The sequence below is a fragment of the Syngnathus typhle genome, linkage group LG5, assembly GCF_033458585.1.
Source record: "Syngnathus typhle isolate RoL2023-S1 ecotype Sweden linkage group LG5, RoL_Styp_1.0, whole genome shotgun sequence".
Classification (NCBI taxonomy): Eukaryota; Metazoa; Chordata; class Actinopteri; order Syngnathiformes; family Syngnathidae; genus Syngnathus; species Syngnathus typhle.
Genome location: NC_083742.1, coordinates 8,325,920 through 8,344,884, shown reverse-complemented (window position 1 = coordinate 8,344,884; position 18,965 = coordinate 8,325,920). Strand labels below are relative to the sequence as shown.

Sequence of the window (18,965 nt, the reverse complement as noted above, 5' to 3'; positions counted from 1 at the left end):
GGCTGCTTCCTTCAAATTTGGGCCCAGTCTCTTGGGTTAAGGAAGAATATAAGTATTAAATACAACCGTATCTGCCCCAAAAGACGATTATTTCCTGTCTGCCAGATGGTTAGTCCAGCCTTGCACAAAACTAAACCATTGCATTTTTATGGACATCTCCAACAGGTCATTCAGGTGGATTTTCTGTCTGGGAAGAAATATTCGGTATATGCTTAACATCCAAATTTAGCAAAATAGGTGAAAACACTTTCTTCCAGCACAAATAAATGATTTCACTTTTGTTCAAAGACAACAGATACAAAGAATGAAGCAGAATAAGTTTGATTTCAAACCATCATGTTCTCAATCGTTATTGTAGCAGAGACAGAAAGCTTGCTAACCTATTTATTGATTTTGGTCACGAGGTTCCACATACGGCAGATAAAGATATAAGATCCATTTCCTGTGAAAATTGTGTTAATTGAAAAAGACAAACAAGAAGTCTGTTTTAGGTTTTAATAAAGTAAATGCATTAAAGTAAAGTAGACTTAACAATACGTATAATGAAAATAATCAGTCGAGTTTGGACTATTAAAAAAAAACATATTCCAAGGGAAAACAATAGCAACGATCAATATGTATTGCAAGGTTTTTGTTCTGAATTCTGTTGTGTTTTTTTGCTTTGTTTGAGTCCAACTAGTGAAGATGGAGGATGTTCTGTGTGTGTGCCTTTTCATTGAACTTGTGTTTTTAGAATACTTTATACTCTGCCAACCTAAAGGAGACCGAGTGTGTTGAGTGAAGAGGGCCAAGTGTATTCTGGTGCATTGTTCTTCCTACACCAAACACTAAACCCTTTGTGATGTGGAACAGAAGAGCATCATGACCTGATGCGAGCGTCGCACAGCATAAGGCTTTGTTCTCATCACCATGGAGACAGCACTATTAAATAGATTGGAACGGGATGAGAGTAGTCCCATCAACTTTGATTTTTTTTTTTTCTCTAGCATTTGTATACAGACTGAATCCATTCCCTGGGGTTCTCCATTATGTTTTTCTGGAATGGTATAAATATTGATAGCACACATTCTGCACTGGTCGTGTTCACGGTCAAAGGGAAGATGATCAGCTTTTTTTTTTTTTTTTTTTCCCATTTGGTTAATTATTGCAGGCAGACATTCTTAGATCCAAATACGCCCTCAATAAAGGTGCTTATTGTTTTTCTCCCCCATCCACAATAGCTTTTACAGTTGGTAACCGCTTCCTTTCTGTGTCACAGTTTGGTGTGGTGGAGTCAGGGCCAAAGCTTTAAACACAGGTTTTCCTTTGAAAACAAACAAAACAACAACAAAGAAGACAAAATAGCAGATATATTCCAAAAGTCAAAAATAAAATGAAAATTTCAGAGGGCAAAAAAACGATCACATGGGGACTGATGCACTACAATAGACAATGACCAGAGAAAGACTCAGACCTAAAGAAACTGAATACTCAGACTAAGATAACAAAAATGTAGGTTGAATACTAACAACTGAGCAGATAAGACTAACATGAAAAATGAAAAAATGTTTTAACCAAAATTGAACCCCGTATTCCAGCTTTAACTTCTTGAGTCACACATTCCACAGTCTTCCAAATCATTCTAGTCATCTTAGTTCACATTTAAAAAAAGAGAACAAGAAAAAAAACCATGAAGCAGAGTTTGACCAGTATTAGTCTGTTGCCATTCTATTGCTTACCGCTGTCGCTGTTGTCATCCACTAAGATGATTTCCTTGAGTAGGTGAGCTGGCGTGTGGTTGACCACACTGTGAACGGAACGTAGTATGACTGACAGAGCCTCGTTCACAAAGATAAACACCACAGAGATCTGAGGAAGGTCCTCTGGATAAGTCAGCTGCTTGCACCTGTAATGATAATTTCAACATTATTACAAATTGTATTCTGCAAGTGGTTTAATGTTTGTAGGGTGGCATGTGGAGGAGTGGCAAGGAGTGCACAAATCTCAAAATGTGTTTAGAAAAAAAAAAAAAAGACATGAGACATCTTGAAATAATCAGAAGTAATAAATAGAAAACTAAATGAATGTCACCAACCACTAATGGAAATAAACTCCCCATGAAAGGAAACAAAACATGACTCAAATAAACAATCAAATGACCAAGACAGAGAAAACCGAGGGAACTAACTACAAGCAGACAGATGTGAATTTGAGGAACACCTGGACAAGACACAAGTGGCAGAGGGAGCCGATTGGTGGACTCGAGTCTGAGCTCATAAGAACAGCTGGAAATAAAAACCTGATGAGGAAGGCGAGGCCGAAAAAAAGGCCCTCAAGGAAAACATGAGAAAACTAAATCCACTCAAAGTTTGAGTCTCAAACCAATATCAACATAAACGCAGATTATCATAGCAAATTAATTGAAGACTAAAGTTATGAAGGCAACGCGAGACAATTTCATTTATAAAGCACATTTCATATGCAAGGCAACTCAATCAAGCAGAGACATCTACAAGTGCAGCAGTTCTATGCAGATATTCAAAAGCAAAACAGAAAACAGTAGCGCACAAGAATTATTATCTGAATCCAAATCTGAATGTTTCTGTAATGGCCATAACAGTGTGTCTATAAATAAATACAATGATTAAAATAAGGAGATCACGATAAATAATTCAGTAATTTGCTATTGGTCATAAAATGTTATAAATGTGCTAATTGAACAGACATTTGCAGGAGAGCAAGTGGTCAATACTGTGCATGTGAATTACTTCTTTTGGAATGACTCAGATATTGTATTGGATATCATTAGATGTAAAATACCTCATTTTTGGCCACATTTTATGGTAGCCCTTGCCCTTATCACAGTAGTTTCATTGCTTGCGTTTAGTTCTATACAGATAATTAGTCCTACTTTTATAGTCATCTGGAGTTTGAGCCGATTTGGACCGATGATTAAAATGAATGGAATATTTTACCATCTAACCCTTCAAACAACAAAGACACGTAGTTTATTCCTTCATTCACGTTAAAGCTACCAAATCATTTCTATCTGAGTACAATTTATTCAGGTATGCACTTGGACTTTGAAGTCTGACATAAAAGTGTTGAAATGCCATAAGCCTTTCGATGAGTTTCTTACATACTGTGAACTGACACCAACAGCACAACAAAGCCGGCATCTTTCCACACTGCTCCAATTAGGCCCCTCTCACAACAGTTTTATTTGCTGCAGACTACACTTTTTCCTCTACCGAATCATGCAAAGATAATCAAGTTGTTATTGCAAGTGGTCTGGCAGAGTGTTATTAAAAACAAAAAAAACACTTGACTTTAGAACATCAAATTTAGAGGAATAAGTGTAAACAAACCTATGAGTGGAATGTAACAATCGGAGCTCTAGAATCATTTTCATCAATTTCAAGGTAGATTATATGCTGAAGTGACATTTTGAATTTAGCAATTGAAACCATTCATGCAAGAGCAGCTAACATATTGTTTTGTCAGAATTGATCAGTTTCGTACCTCAGTGTCGTTATCATCATGAATTAGATGTGACAGTAAGTTTTAAGTGGAATCTTAAAAATAATGACTTGGCAGGTAATATGAATCACAAACTTGAGTCACAAATTGTTACAGACAAGAATATTTAACGTTTTATCTCCCGAGACAAAATAGACACTTGCTGCTCAAATTAAATTGGCTGTGATGGATAGTATTTGTGTAATCATACTAGTTCAGCATATAAAAGTTGACTGTCTAAATTCAGTTCCTTCACCACTGCTGTGATTGTGTTCTCTTCGTAGACAGCATGTTTGCCATCGTAACTCTGCAGGTGCTCTGTTGAACTGGGACACGAGTGTGACGACAAGCAACTGAAGGGCGGGAAAGGAAAGGCAACACGCCAGGTGGATCCCAGCACGGTTCTGAGTCTACAGCCTTCTCCTCTTTGCCAGTGTGTGTCTACTGTCAACATATAATGATGCAAACATTTATATTTGATACCTGACACCAAACCACTGATTCGAGGTCATGGAAATCACAAGAGTTTGCTTTCTCTCCCTTGCCAACGGCTTAAGTAGGGTGCACACTTGTCGCCAAGTCAACAAAGCTCATTTCTCAGATGTCTGTGGAAGATTATCCTGACCATTTATCATGTGGTGTATTGAGAGAGATGTTTCTTTCCCAATCTGCTTGAAAAAAGGCTCAGGGCTAACAATCGTAAATATACTGAGACATGAAACGGAACGGGTAAGAATTGAACGAACGGCATTGTTATTCTACTACTTTTATCAGATCTTTGTATTTTTTTTGTCACGTTAGATATGCTGCCTCTCACAAGCCAGTCCCACATCGTTAGTACTCGATTTGTGTGATGTACTGTGTTGATCGATTGAAGTACGTAGACCGCAGATTATAAGAGCAGAATAAAAAATTAGGCTGTCTATCATGTGTGGGGTCACTTGCATTCTAAAAATCCGTTAAAACCCTGCTTTTATGAATGCGGTAAAATTTGATATTTTTGCTAAAATACCACTTCCACCTTACTCCATATCAAGCATGTCAAGATCCGGTCCTCTAGGGGCGCTGTTCTGACTGTTTTCCATGTATCCCTTTTGCAACACACCGCTTTCAAATACTTAGCGGATCATTTGAGCTGGGCATGCTTGCCGTGCCTATCAACAGAGATGGCAAATCCAGGTCCAGAAAGTAAAAACTGGGTCACAGTTTGGCTTTAGCCACAGGTGCTTCTAGTCAACCGGCAGGTAAACAAGCTCATTTGAGGAGAAGCATCTGTTAACCCATTGTAGTGTTAAAGACCATGTACAGCTTATTGAAAGAGATTTAGGAGTAAAATCAAAAATTCCGTTTCGGACTACTGCTCACGAGGTATGTGCCCTGCAAATATGCAGGCAGTTCTAGATGTTCAGCTTCCAGGAATCATGTACATGTTACAACATAGGCCTACGTATAGTGTTGTAAAAACAAGGTCGTTAAATGAACAATGGATCATTTAAATTGGCACAAATAGCAAGCAACTGTGTTGTGTGTGGCTTTTGCCTGCTCACACCATCATTAGGTACTCCAATCATTAACATGTGATGCATGAAAAATATATATTTTGGAGTGGCCATTTATTGTTATCACTCTGAGACCAGTGAAATAATTTCATTAAAATACATTCCTCACATTGGTACATTGGTATTTTGTTGCGTTTACACGTCCAGCCAACAAAGAAGCTACGTTGAAAATATTCTGGATTGCAGAATTTAGCTTCATTTGGGGCCACGCCTTCAACTTCTCTTCTTAAGAAACATGGTTGATACTGCCCCCAATGTGTTTTTTCAGTCATGTTTTCATGCATATATGTTTTACAGTAGCAACTCTACTTGTCCCCTCTCACAGAATTTTCTATGGTCTGCCTAAATCAGCCCTGCCAAGTATATAAATACAATGACAAATTTGGCAGTGAGTTTGTATCGGGATCTTTTCGCATCACATTTTGACTTTGGAGAGCCTGGTGCCACATTGCAGACGTGCAAGCAGCAAGCCAAAAAAATATACACACACATTTCCCTTTTGTTCACTGACCTGTTGAGAGGCATTGGTTTAAGAATGCATGTAAATGTCAGACTTTCCCACAGATTCATCTTTTTTGGTTGACATGAAGAGGTGAAGCTCGGTTTCAGTCGTGAAACCAGGTGATGACATTGATCCATTTCCTTAGTTATTGGATCCAACTGTAGGACATCGGTCAACCTTTTCATTTGTACCTGTCTACCTTGGTAGGGAAGTCTTGTAAAGCAGCAAGAGTGAGTGATTGAAGCATCTGCTTGAAATGGGCCTGCGCTCAATGGCCAGCACTCATAATTTGACCAAGAACAAGCTTTGACAGAAACAGAACGCCAGATTAAGATGTATTTCGAACATACCGCCCTCGTCTCCACCTGCGCCAGCTTGCAGTCCCAGCTGCTGGCTTTGGCTTTTCCCCCAAGGCTCGTTGTACATGCTGTGGATTTCAACATTGAACTACATCATTGCTCTACCATGATGGTGGCATTCCAATCCATAAATATCGTCTCAGAGAAAGACAGATTAGTTTACTTCACCCTCTATTAAATCCTCTCAGAAGATATTCACTATCACTGGAAAGAGTAAAGGATGGATGACAGGAGATTCAAACACAAATCGATTTCAGATCTTTATAGAGGATTCGCTTCGCCTGTTTCCTTAGTATCAGCCATCTCCTTGAATGGTTATCAGCCTCCCACACAAAGACAACTTCATGTCCTAGAATTGTGTGGGTGGCCGACCAACTGTGTATTAGAATATTATTGAATACAGAATAATGTTTTCACAAAATATGCATCAAATCAAGTCAGATATGTAAAGATGTAACAGAGAACATATAAAAAAATAAATAATATATATATATATATATATATATATATATATATATATATATATATATATATATATATATATATATATATATATATATATTTTTTTTTTTTTTGGGAAGTAATAGAAATGTATGTTTTTGTCTCTAACTCCATCGTTATTTTTGTTCCATTAACAGTAGTAATGCTACCATCGTGTCAGCTTTTATTGGTTTTCTTCTCACGGACCAAAAAGCCATTATCAGACCAAGGCCACGGCCCAAGGACAGCAAATAGAACTTTAGTCCCTTCTGGTGTCTCGTCCAGACGTGAAGAACAAAATGAGAAAAAGTGGCACATGGTCAGTCATTTGGGTATTACATCATTTTTTTAAAGTAAATCACAATTTCTATTCAGCCAGGTATCCATCAACTCTATTAAAAAAAATAAGACCAATTTAACATGGGAAGCTAAATGGTCACCTCTCACCCATGTCCATCCATCCAATGTCTATACTGCTTGTCCATATTAGGGCTAACTCAGACAACAGGCAAGGTGCAGCTTAGAATCCTCACCATATAAACACATGTATACAGAAATCCATTTGCGCTTATATTGTCACCCTTGGACAATTTGGAGTCTTTAAAAACATGCAAGTTTTTCAAATGTGGGAAGAAGCTCGAGTACCCAGATAAAACTCACACACGCACATGAAGAACATGCAACCTCCATACAAAGCAGCAAGCAGCAGACCTGCTAACCCGCTGTACACTGTGCTGCCACAGAATGACTGAGTTCTAAAGAACGAAAGTCGCCACCACACAGACAAAAGAAAATGATCATCATTTGTAGAATTTATCTAGAGAATGGTTGTGAAAGAAAGAAATGTATTATCAACCAATAGATCACAGTTTTGTTTTTATCAGAGAATGAGCCATGTACCTATTGTACCATGTAACTACACAAAAGTATGAGTTGTTCAGACCCGCTTTTAGTCTGCTTGTTTCTGAAATATCATCATTTGAAAATTCAGTTTAATGGCTCGAATGGAAAGCCGTATAAAAGGAAGAGCAGCTTGCAGAATGTAATCTCAGCAACACAACTACCATTAAAGTGAACAAAGTAGGCACCATTTAATAGCGGAAGCAGCCACTTCAAAAAAATCACAAACCCTCTCTTCCCCTGTGTCAGAAAACACTTTCCTTATTTTTTTTTATAAGGGGGGCGGGGGTCAATTAAAAATAATTTCCTAAAAGCTCTTCTACTCGACAGATACCCTCTGCTGACTTTATTAATTATCAAGCCCCTCCCCACCCTTTTCCTGCTTTTAGTCTTGACAATTTTCCCCTCTAAATAAAGCAGTATGATTGAAATACATTGTTACCAATGCTACTGTCCTCAGAAGACTCTTGTGGCTGTCAGATTCCCAACCGGTGTCACAGCCCCCACTCACATTGTTCTGACACCGAGCGATACTAATCCCATTCAGTTTGTAATACTGTATGCATCAAGATCGCACCCAAACCATCTTGAGCTGTACAAATCATTCAATGGCTCTCTTATATGAGGAATGCAATTGTCTGGTTGTTTTAGATATGATAGGATATGTGCTTAAGCCCCTGGAAAGAGATATGGTGTGTGTATTCTGTATTTCTATTCAGTCCTTGTTGGTGTGTAATGCCATTGGTATTTTCCTTTGCTCATGTTTTGGTTTCTTCTATTTTTTTATTGATTTCTATAGTTTGTGATTGCTTGAGTGCATCTCTTGACTTCAGTGACTTTGTATGATTGTTTGGGTAATGAAGACGCCTATAGTACAGAAGCGTGCAGCTGCAATTTTTTGTTTGAACATACTCATAAGTACGTTGGAACGTCCTTGTGAGTACGTTTGAACACAATTGTAGCTAAATGCTGAAAAACGTAGCATTTTTTTCCCCAAAGTGCCATGGGGTATTGGCAACAGCAACAAAAAAACTTTTTGTTTAAAGCTTTGGCCTCCATGATACAAATCTGGTCAAAATGTAAGTACATTTGTTTATGCATGTTTTTTGTTTTTATCGTGCTAAAGAACAAACTAATCAGTCTACCGAGCGTGCTCATGATGGTGTCTTATCACTAGCCATGCTTGGCGCTTGACTTAACAAAACTGCTGAGCAATGTAGAATTAAACTATTTCTGGAGTAAACAACTGAGTTCCAGCATAATTTGCAATTCCGGCAGCTTTGTAACACACACAGTTCCACTGAGAAGCTGAGGGCAGTCTGCACGTAATTATCGCCATAAACCACCCGCTGTGCAAGATTATCCCAAAGGGCCCGTTTTACATTTTACATTTACAAGGGTCAATTTGAATTTTTCTGTTTTATTCATGCAGCATTGCAAACATTCATTCTGCAACTCTCCCGGAGGATGAGCGGACATCTTGTGCATGAGATCTTTTTAATGGAACAAAACACAATTTTAACTTCATAGTTTACTTTGTGCTGCAGAGGTGTTGCAAAACTAAATAATGATCATAAAGGAATGGAGGGAGAGAACTGTACTTTGTGGAGACTTGGATGTGTTTTCACAGTAATGGAGCCCATTAACTGTCGCTGGAGTCGTGCTGGTCTCCAATTAAAAACCTATCGGACCAGCAGTTGTTGATGTATCGATGTAGAGACAACACGCATTCCGGAAAATGAGAACAAATTGAAAATGAGCATACTTTTTAGGCCTGTAGTCTGGGATCGTCCTGTCCAGGGAGATCCTGTCACTGAGCTGAGCATTGTAGCCATACTCTTCATACTTCCCCTCCACATCACGGCTGTCTTCCCCAAGTGAAGCGGCAGCTCCCCCCTGACCGAGTCCTCCGGGACCCTCCACCAACCCTATGGGTTTTGCTAAACCTGCCAAAAAAATGACATAGAACATCAGAGGTGGACGCAAACAGAGTGGGCAGATTTTGGTGAGCAGAGGGAGCATGTAGAATGGCAGCTGATTGACATTTGATGGCAGCATGCAGAGACCACAGGAGCAGCTACGATACAGCAAGGCCCCATCCTGAGGGAATCATTATACTGTCTGTCAATGACAGAGCTGCAAAACACTCAGTTGGACAAGGACATGACTGAGCTCCACAGCAGAGAAGCTGAGAGAGACAATGGTAGTAAAGCCACCACAGATAGTGGAAAGAAAAACGGATGAATGAATGACGACTGGTTGTCACATGAACACTGAACTATCACTTTGTGACAGATGGATTATTGTTCTGATTATCATTGTTTGCCTTGGATATTTACATACAAAGAGGATGACACAAAAATACATCATATATATATTATTGGGGAGTCATATAATATACAAAGAAGGATGATCTTATCAAATATACAGTATAATGTACTTTATACAGTGAACAGTGGAAATTAAATAACAGTAATCTCATATTGATGATCATAAACAGTAAAGTCACAAAAAGTTTGGATTGGTGGATACTTGGCGACATTCAAAATTCACTGGCCGTCATTTGTTTTATAAAAAGACATAATAACAAACTAATTAAGGGACATAACTTGGAATAGAGACTGAATGGGAAAGTCCAGGCTTGATCCAACCAAGTTCTCTGAAATCACTATGAGTCTTTAGGTGTGTTTTTTTCCTGTCTCCTTTTGATCCTGAGCCCTTGGTCATCGGCTGCCCACAACACATTATGCTTTCTCAATCTGTTGGAATTAATAATAGGATTTTACTTGTCAGACTTAAAATACGCCTCTATGATTAAGGTGACTCATCATGACACCAACTTTAAACGGACGTCACTGTGACGCTGTGACATTGTTCAAAGGGGATAGGAAATAATATATTTCCTCCTACAAGCAACTACGTCCTTTTCTTTTCATTCAGTTTTATGAGCAACAACATTCTGACCACCTGCAATATATAAAAAACAATACAAGTGCTGCAGTACAATTGCCATATTAGAAAGATGTTGGAATACGGAGTACCAGTGAAAATTTCAAATTGAACTAAACGGGCTTCTCCCGTGAGAGGGATTCAACATGGCCCGATCCAGTCAAAGTGGTGGCATTTTGACAATTATGGGTGGGGCTCACGTCACTGTGCAGCCATCTGGCATCACAGCCGTGTCACAAAACAACACTGATACCCTCCAGAGGGGAAGGCCTCTCTGTCTCTGCTTGACACTTGGAAGCAGAGCATTGCATGCCAGCTTTGTTTTTTTTTTGTCCATGCTGTTATTTGGCTAACCCTCGTCTTCTTCTTCCGCTATATGACTTTGTATATTATTTATGATACCTTGTGGAGTGTGAGATGAGGGAGGTGTTACGCCTCATAGTACCACACTTTTAATTTTTAGTTAGCTCAATCTCGGGTTTTTTTAACACAATGGTGATCCCTTCCCACATAGCTTTATATGGATGTATAGAGTACCATTAACATGACAAAGCTTTATTTCTTGAAGTCCTATTGTCCGAATATGTTTGACACAATACATACATACTGTACATTCTAAATGAAGCTGTGTATCATTTCACCTTTTTAAAATTAAGACTCAAATTCAACAATGACCTTGGCATAATTAATGACAAGAGTGATGTTTTTGTTAGTTAGTGTAGATGGAGCTGAACATACAACATCAATAGTCCACTTTGTCAAACAGGCCTATGTCTATCCTTCTGTCCGTCCATCCGTCCATCCGTCCATCCGTCCGTCCGTCCGTCCGTCCGTCCGTCCGTCCGTCCTTCCATCCATCCATCCATCCATCCATCCATCCATCCATCCATCCATCCATCCATCCATCCAGCCACCCTGATCCATCCATCCATCCATCCATCCATCCATCCATCCATCCATCCATCCATCCATCCATCCATCCATCCATCCATCCATCCATCCATCCATCCATCCATCGGACCATTTATGAGTCTATCCCAGCAGTATTTGGGCAGTAGGTGGGGTACACCTGATCACCAACCAGTCACAGGGCACACACAGACAAAAAACAAATTCACACTCACAATTACACCCACAGACAATGTGCCGTGGTAAAACAGCCTACCATGCAAGTTCTTGCAATGTGGGAGGAAATCCACACAGACACAAGGGGAACATGCAAACTCCACACTGGAAGGCCGGAGCCGAAATCGAACCCTGCACCTCTGAGCTAAGAGCTGTCATGATGAAAAAAGTTTGCATGACTTTAGGGAAACAGTCTCTACGTACTATAAGGGCAGCACTCTCTCCTTTTGAACACATTCCATTACTGTGAGTGGCTGAGCCGCTGACTGCTGATTTTCAGGTGAGCCGCTGAATATATTATCCCTATCTTTCAAGGCTGAAAATCGATTCTTATCTGCTTGGGACAACGGTTTGTCAAGTAGAGTCTCATCTACATATCTTTATTGGATTTCTATATATATAAACTTCCTAACTTCCTCCAGCCTGTCTTCCTTGTACTGCACTCGTGAGCTATACATACTTGCACTGATGCACACAGCAATATTGATCATTAAGATACAACTGGAGCTTTGAGTGTGCATCGTTGTGGAGGAGATGGAAGTGCGACATTTCTCCTCATGCTTCTTGGAATAGTAACAGCATGGGTTTCTTAGATATAAAGGGCCTTATAGATAAGAAGCGTATCGGGTTCTGCAGCTGGGCTCATCCTATCGGCACCTTCAGACGGGAAGACGGCCATCGAGTGACTTCCATGCCTGACGAAAAGAGTCTTAGTGTAAGTCTTGGCTCACATAATTAAACGTCTAGTGCCAGTCTGAGGTAGAAACAGAATGGAGGCATGTTAACCCATTGTGTTTACAAAATACTTTGAGTTTTGTTGTTGAGGTATAGTAGATATTTAGAGTTTGTGCTTTCTACCCATGTTTGTGTGGGTTTTGTACAAATACTTTATCTTCATCCTCCATTCCAAAGACTTGTAATTGTTCGAAGATATGATTGCTATCCATATTGCCTCTATGATTAGGTAGCCACCAATTCACGGTGCACCCCGCTTCTCACCCAAGGTCAGCTGGGACAGTCTCCACCTTACAAAGTGAGAACAAGCCATCCAAAAAAATGGGCTTAATGTAGAGCTTCTACCCCTCTGCATTGAGATGGGCCAGATGAGGTGGCTCAGACATATTGCCTCCAGGACCCTTCCCTGGTGTAAGGAGGAGGCCTCGGGAGCAACCCAAGACACGCTGGAGTGACTGTCTGTCTCTTGGTTGGCCTGGGAACACTTCAGAATTCCCCCCGGAAGAGTTGCATGAGGTGGGTGGTAAAAGGGAGGTCTGGGTTTCCCTCCGGATGCTGCTGCCTCCTTGACCTGATCACGGTTCAGTCGGAAAAAAAATAAAATAAAAAAATAAAAATATATATATATATTTAATTCGTGTGTATTATCATAAACTCAGGAATGGCTATCGAAACAAAAGATATATATTTCAACTTGGTATTTTAATCCATTTGATGTTTTTATTTCAAGCTATTCTATTCTTACTCATTTGAAAATTGTTATTTTTGGTCGAACACTTTTCACCGGCAGGATGTATGTTTAATTTGTGATATTACTTTATTTTCTAATCACTGACAGAATACTTGGTAGCTTGTGGGTGGAGGTGGTTGTTGGTCTTGTGGTGTGCGGTTCTGTGCTGCTTTGATTGAGTGGGTGGTGTGCACTGGGTCACTTTGCATGGGTTGGTGTCCTGTCAGTTCTGGAGTGGGGTTCTCCCCCCGCCATTGGCAGGGGTAGGAGGAGGTCCTCTATCTCCATCATGCCAGCCAACAGAGCAATTCCAAGAAAAGGAATAAAGGGGAAAAACAACTAACTCTCATGACCTTGTAATCTTCCTTGGCTGTTTCAGTTGTACTCTGCAGCTCCAGGTGTTTAGAATTTTCAAAGGCACTCCCAACACACCTGCTCCTGCGACACAGCAGTATTCAACAAATATTCAAATCATGTTTTATTTTGCTTTTCTTTTTTTGTGTCACTTCCCTCTGAAACATTGTTCTGGATGACTGCACTTTTCAATAAATATCCATCATAATGAGAATGCTATGTGGCAGAAATGAAAGTCCATGGTCCACAGAAAAAACATCCTGGCATGACAAGGATGCAGTCTCCATTCTGCATCACCTATTAGCTGAACAGGACAGATAAAAAAAAAAAGCTAACTTTTTTCCTCTTGTGTTCACTTTAATCATACCTCAACACACGACAGAGTTAACATGGCATGCATATACTTTAAAAGTCGCACAATGCTACGGTTCTATTCTCTAAGAAGCAAATGAAGGAAACATCTTCACAGATCACATCACTTTGCCAAGTCCAATATGGCTGCAATGTTGATGTCCACTATGACGTAAATGTTGACGTATATTACGTTAATATTTTCTATGGTAAGTGCTGCCAAGGGCTTGACAAGTCAGGCGGACTCAAGACTATTGACTTCTGTGTGTTGCAGTGATGCATGAACAGAGTACAGTATAGAATCACAATGTTCAAAAACAACTCTTTGTAAGTTTTTCAAATGTGCATACGATAACAATGAGGCTCAACAAGTACAGATGAGGAGATACAGTATCTGTTGAGCTTAATGCACTACTTAGGGTCAAAACACAGCTTTAAGCTGGCTAACAAGCTTAAAACGTTTTCATCTGATTAGCGAAAGGCGGTGGCATTCACAGCTAAGCTTGGCCGCAGATAACCCTCAAGTCGATGCTTTGTGCGGAAGCTAACAATTGTTGACTGTTGTTTTCTTGTTGGGAGTCTGGTTGCCCACCATCAGGAAACGATCAAAAGTACAATTCCAAGACTTGTTTATGTCCTTCAAATCTAATTGACCCTTGCTGTAACTACCGTAACATGACATCAGGAGGCAATAAACAACAGAGAATGGGTGATTACTTCATATCGCTGCAGGACATGGTAATTGTCTCTGGCTCTCTGAGTCCCCCTTCTCACAATGGCAATTTCACAAATATGAGGAGTCATCACAATTTACAAAGTGGTTTGACCTGTGGATACTCAATATTATAATGTTTGCTATTAATAAGATGAAGAAAAATCATGCAGGATTTGGAGCAGAATGTTTTCAGACAGAGTTGACTAAATGACTTGCGCTGTTTTCGAAAGGAGGAGGTTCATCCTCATCCATACATTCACTCACATGTCAAAGAGCGTGGCCAGTAGTAGTTGCTGGTTTATTCTCGCTTCCGTCCAATTCACATAGCATCAAAATGATGCCTGATATTGTCATCTGCACATTGTTTCTCTTTTACTAAATTGTCGACAGTCCAGTAACATGACTGACCTAAATAAATTATTTATTAATTAATTGATTATCAAAATATTATTATGATGTGATTCTTAATATGATCAGATTATCATTGTGTGATTCTTAATCTCCCTACCGTTTAGTTGATTGTAGACGACATCCTCCAGCCTCTCCAGCCGCTGGAGAATAGATTGCCTGTCCACCAAGTTGGTAACTTTACCATGTCTGGCGCGCAACCTCTGATCAGAAGCCCGTCCAATTTGGACGAACTCCTCGGATCGGTCCTGGATCCTGCAGTAAACCGAGAACAGGATGATTCCCACAAACACAAGGATGTTGACGGTCAGTAAAGTTTTGATTTTGCGTGCCACAGCCATGAAAGTGACTTGCGTGTGGCCGCCGAGTCCCAAGTGTTCATGTGTGTCTTTGGCCAGCTACCGAGGTCTTTTTCATTAAATATCGCTCGGGTGTGCAGGTGGGGGTCAGCGGCGTGCTCCGTTCAGGACCACGGACAGCGTCACTCGGGACCTCGCGAAAGGACCAACGAGGACTTGAAGGTGCGGTGCTCGGCGATGCTTCTGGTTGCGGGCGGTTTGCGTTTTACAGCAGAGATTGGATTCCATGGGACGCGTTTATCATCTCAAACAGCCAAAGGCAGTTCCGAAGCATCTCCCTCCGTAACCTGGAACGTCACTATTCGGTTAGCCCCAATATGTCTCGTCCATCTTCCGAGAGAAACACAATAACATCCTCTTGCTTTTACTAGATCTGTCCATTTGTGAAAATATGAAGCCGAGCAGCTTAACACCGCTATGTGCACACATGCTTCAAAATAAAATATACAATATACATAAGCGGATCTTCCTTTTCTTTGTGCAGTCCTTTGTTGTGGTCCTCCGACCGGAGGCGGAATCCAGAGCCGCTTCGTCCTAATAAAGCAACGATGTTTCGTGTCGGTGGGAGAGATACAGTCAGCCAGTGTGGCATGCTGTCTCTCTCTCCTCCACGCAGCTTCACAGCTCGATTTGCTGCGTCCTGACGTCCACGGGAGCTCGAGCATGAATAGTCATGAGCGGGAATGGCTTTAAAGCACACAATAAGCTTCGCAACGTCCTTCCGCTTGACAGAGCAAATGTCTACTCTTGTTAACTGCTCACGTGTGAATAAAATGTCACTTGTTTCATTTCATCCGCCTTGAGTGGATTTCTTTGCGTCGCTTCACCTTTTTCCAACCTATCTTTGGATCCCGCACGTGCACAAACATTTGGGGGGTCGGGCGCACGGATCTTCCAAACTATTTAAACACAGGAATATGTGTTCAGCTTGTGTTGTTATGTCCGTTTACAAAATTGGAAGACTCGAATTAATAAATTAAAACTTCGGTTTCTCTCTCTCTCTCTCTCTCTTTCTCTCTATCCCTCTCTCTCTCCCTCTCTCTTTCTCTTTCTTCCTCTCTCTCTCTCTCTCTCTCTCTCTCTCTCTCTCTCTCTCTAGGCCAGGGGTGTCAAACTCATTTTTTTGGCCGGCCGCATTGTCGGAGGGCCATTATGACTCTCAGCCTAAATAAATGTATGAGCACCTCATAATATAAACAGTAAAAGCTACAAAACAAGCTGACAAATAACTCGTTTTCAAATCAGACGAGTAAAATCTGGTCAAATATTAAAAAAAACAAAAAAACAATATTATTAACAGTGAAGACAATTTGCAATTCTAGTAATGACACGAATTTGATGCACAATTTGTCTTCACGGGCCACGTAAATGTGGCGGGCCGTATCTGACCCCCGGGCCTTGCGTTTGACACCTGTGCTCTAGGCCAGTGGTCCCCAACCTTTTTTGCGCCACGGACCGGTTACAAGTCAGAAATATTTTCGTGGACCGGCATTTATATAAATAAATAATACATTTATATAAATAAATGTAGCACGTCCGCCTCACAGTTAGGAGGGTGCGGGTTCGATTCCACCTCCGGCCCTCCCTGTGTGGAGTTTGCATGTTCTCCCCGGGCCCGCGTGGGTTTTCTCCGGGCACTCCGGTTTCCTCCCACATCCCCAAAACATGCTTGGTAGGCCGATTGAACACTCCAAATTGTCCCTAGGTATGAGTGCGAGTGCAAATGGTTGTTTGTTTCTGTGTGCCCTGCGATTGGCTGGCAACCGGTTCAGGGTGTCCCCCGCCTACTGCCCGATGACGGCTGGGATAGGCTCCATCACGCCCGCGACCCCCGTGGGGACTAAGCGGTTCAGAAAATGGATGGATGGATATAAATAAATAAATAAATAAATAATACATTTATAATAAATATATAAATACGATGAAATAAAATGATACGACTGACATAAAAACAAGTACAAATGACAAAAATAAAACTCACCATTACGTTGAATTAGTGGGAGCACTGAGTTTGTTTCTCAGAAACGAGCCAGTCCCATCTAGACGTAATCGGAGACAATGACATCCGAAGTGATTAAGGTTTGTCTTTTATTGCAGGATGCTTGGTCTCCATGTGTTGAAGCAGTTTTGAATGCTTCATTGCCTGGTTAGTTAGCCTGTCGCCACATATTAGCTTTGCGGGCTCGACTGGGGAAACATGTCTCGTGACCGGGACGAGTGTCTTGACCTGAATTAATTGATCGTCGATATTTTTTTTTTTTCTGTGCGGTTTAGCAGCCCGGTACCAAGTGACCCACGGACCGGTACCGGTCCGCGGCCCGGTGGTTGGGGACCACTGCTCTAGGCTATACCACCCATTTGAGATATGTGCAATATCCACTTCTATGTGCACATATTTTCTGCCCCAGTAACCCCACCCGCTCAACACACAAATGTCAAAAACAAAACGTTATTGGAGAGCTTTTCTGACAAAAAGTGACTCTCAGTGACTTTGAAAATGTAAGCTTTTAAAGGTACTGCCACGTTTAATGCAGAATTTGAACCCAGAAGCAGACAGCAGACATGAGTGAGAAAAGTCTTTACGTACAAAAATTTCAAAGTAACAATAGAGAGCAGAGTTGGACAAAATCTTGCGGACAGTGTAAGCGGGGTGACCAGTGGTGGTGGTGGGGGGCTCGGAAGTAGGGCTGAGGGGACTCGAGGACTTCAGGAGAGAGACATGAAAAGTGGGGGGTGGACCCAATGTGTAAAAGTTTTTGTTGAGTTGTTCACCTGTTGATTTTCATGTTTGTCACCACCATGTGGCTATTGTGTAGTTTCGTTCAAACAAAAGTTTTCCAGCCCCTCGCAAACAACATGCTTAGGGACAATTTTTAAACAGCCAGCTCTATGTTAATCTTTTGATATCTAGAGCTGAACATTGTCAAAACCACCACATCTGCAAAGTACCGGCTCTTCGCAGCTAATTTCTTATCTCATTTGTTTGGCTTTTAATAGTCCATGAAGGTAAACATGTAGAGTATGTTATGGTAAAATGTAGAAAATTAGAAAGTGCATATAGTGCAGAATTACACACAATCATACATTCTGAATTTTGGATATTAAATAATATATGACATGTGTTATTGTATTATGTTTTATTATGTATGAATTTACCCGTCCCACACACACACAAACACACGCACAAACACACTTCAGTGGTTTGCAGAAAGTTTGGCTGCTCTAAACAGAATTATTGAAAGAAAAAGTTGCAGTATGCATAATGCAGTTTGGATGGGAACTGTCAGCACACAATTCAAATTCCCTTCTCGTCATAAATCTCCCATTTGCCTTTGCAATCTTTCCATCCACATTTCCTCATGAATTATGTGTCTAGAAAATCATGTATTCATGTATAAATATTTGCAGAGCCTTTTTTTCAATCATGTAGAAGCAGACTTGCAGGCTGCCCAAAATGCACTTTGATCTTACAGTATTTCCCACCCATGCCAGGATCTCAAATTTAATGCATTGGATTTGTTTGCTGCATCAATCTAATCAGAAGACAACAAGAAGGCCACAGTGACCTCACAGGTCTTTTTAGGGGACATCTGGCAGCCGTAAGGTGTAGATTTACACTCACAGTAAAGTAATACTGCTATTAAGGAAGTTTTATAATTAAGGGTTAGAAAATATTTAACCATTTTTAATTTTCAGCTTGAGAGCTGAAGAGACTGGTATACTGGTGTACAGAGTACTCTACTATAAGTACAGAAAATTAAACATGCTCAGCTGCAGCAATGAAGAGTTCGATGGTCCTTACATTTCACCAAGTCGCAGAAATTATTGTAGCCAATGTTGAAGTGTGTGAACCAAAGTCGCTTTCTTTCCATTATGCACCCTTTGTGTTTTAATGATGTAGCTTATGCATTTCCTTCCTAGCTTTGCAGCTCTCATGTCTT

General features: G+C 40.6%; 1 protein-coding gene across 1 annotated transcript in view; it reads right to left on the bottom strand.

Moving 5' to 3' along the window:
• galnt9 (polypeptide N-acetylgalactosaminyltransferase 9) overlaps positions 1-15,674 on the bottom strand; it is a 48,334-nt gene extending 32,660 nt beyond the window's left edge. The window contains exons 1-3 of the mRNA XM_061278679.1: positions 14,766-15,674; positions 9,064-9,244; positions 1,719-1,885 (exon numbers count right to left, since the gene is read on the bottom strand). Of these exons, the coding sequence (XP_061134663.1) occupies positions 1,719-1,885; positions 9,064-9,244; positions 14,766-15,006 (589 nt within the window). The 5' untranslated portion in view covers positions 15,007-15,674. The remainder of the gene's footprint in view (positions 1-1,718; positions 1,886-9,063; positions 9,245-14,765) is intronic.
• Positions 15,675-18,965: the final 3,291 nt, after the last annotated feature.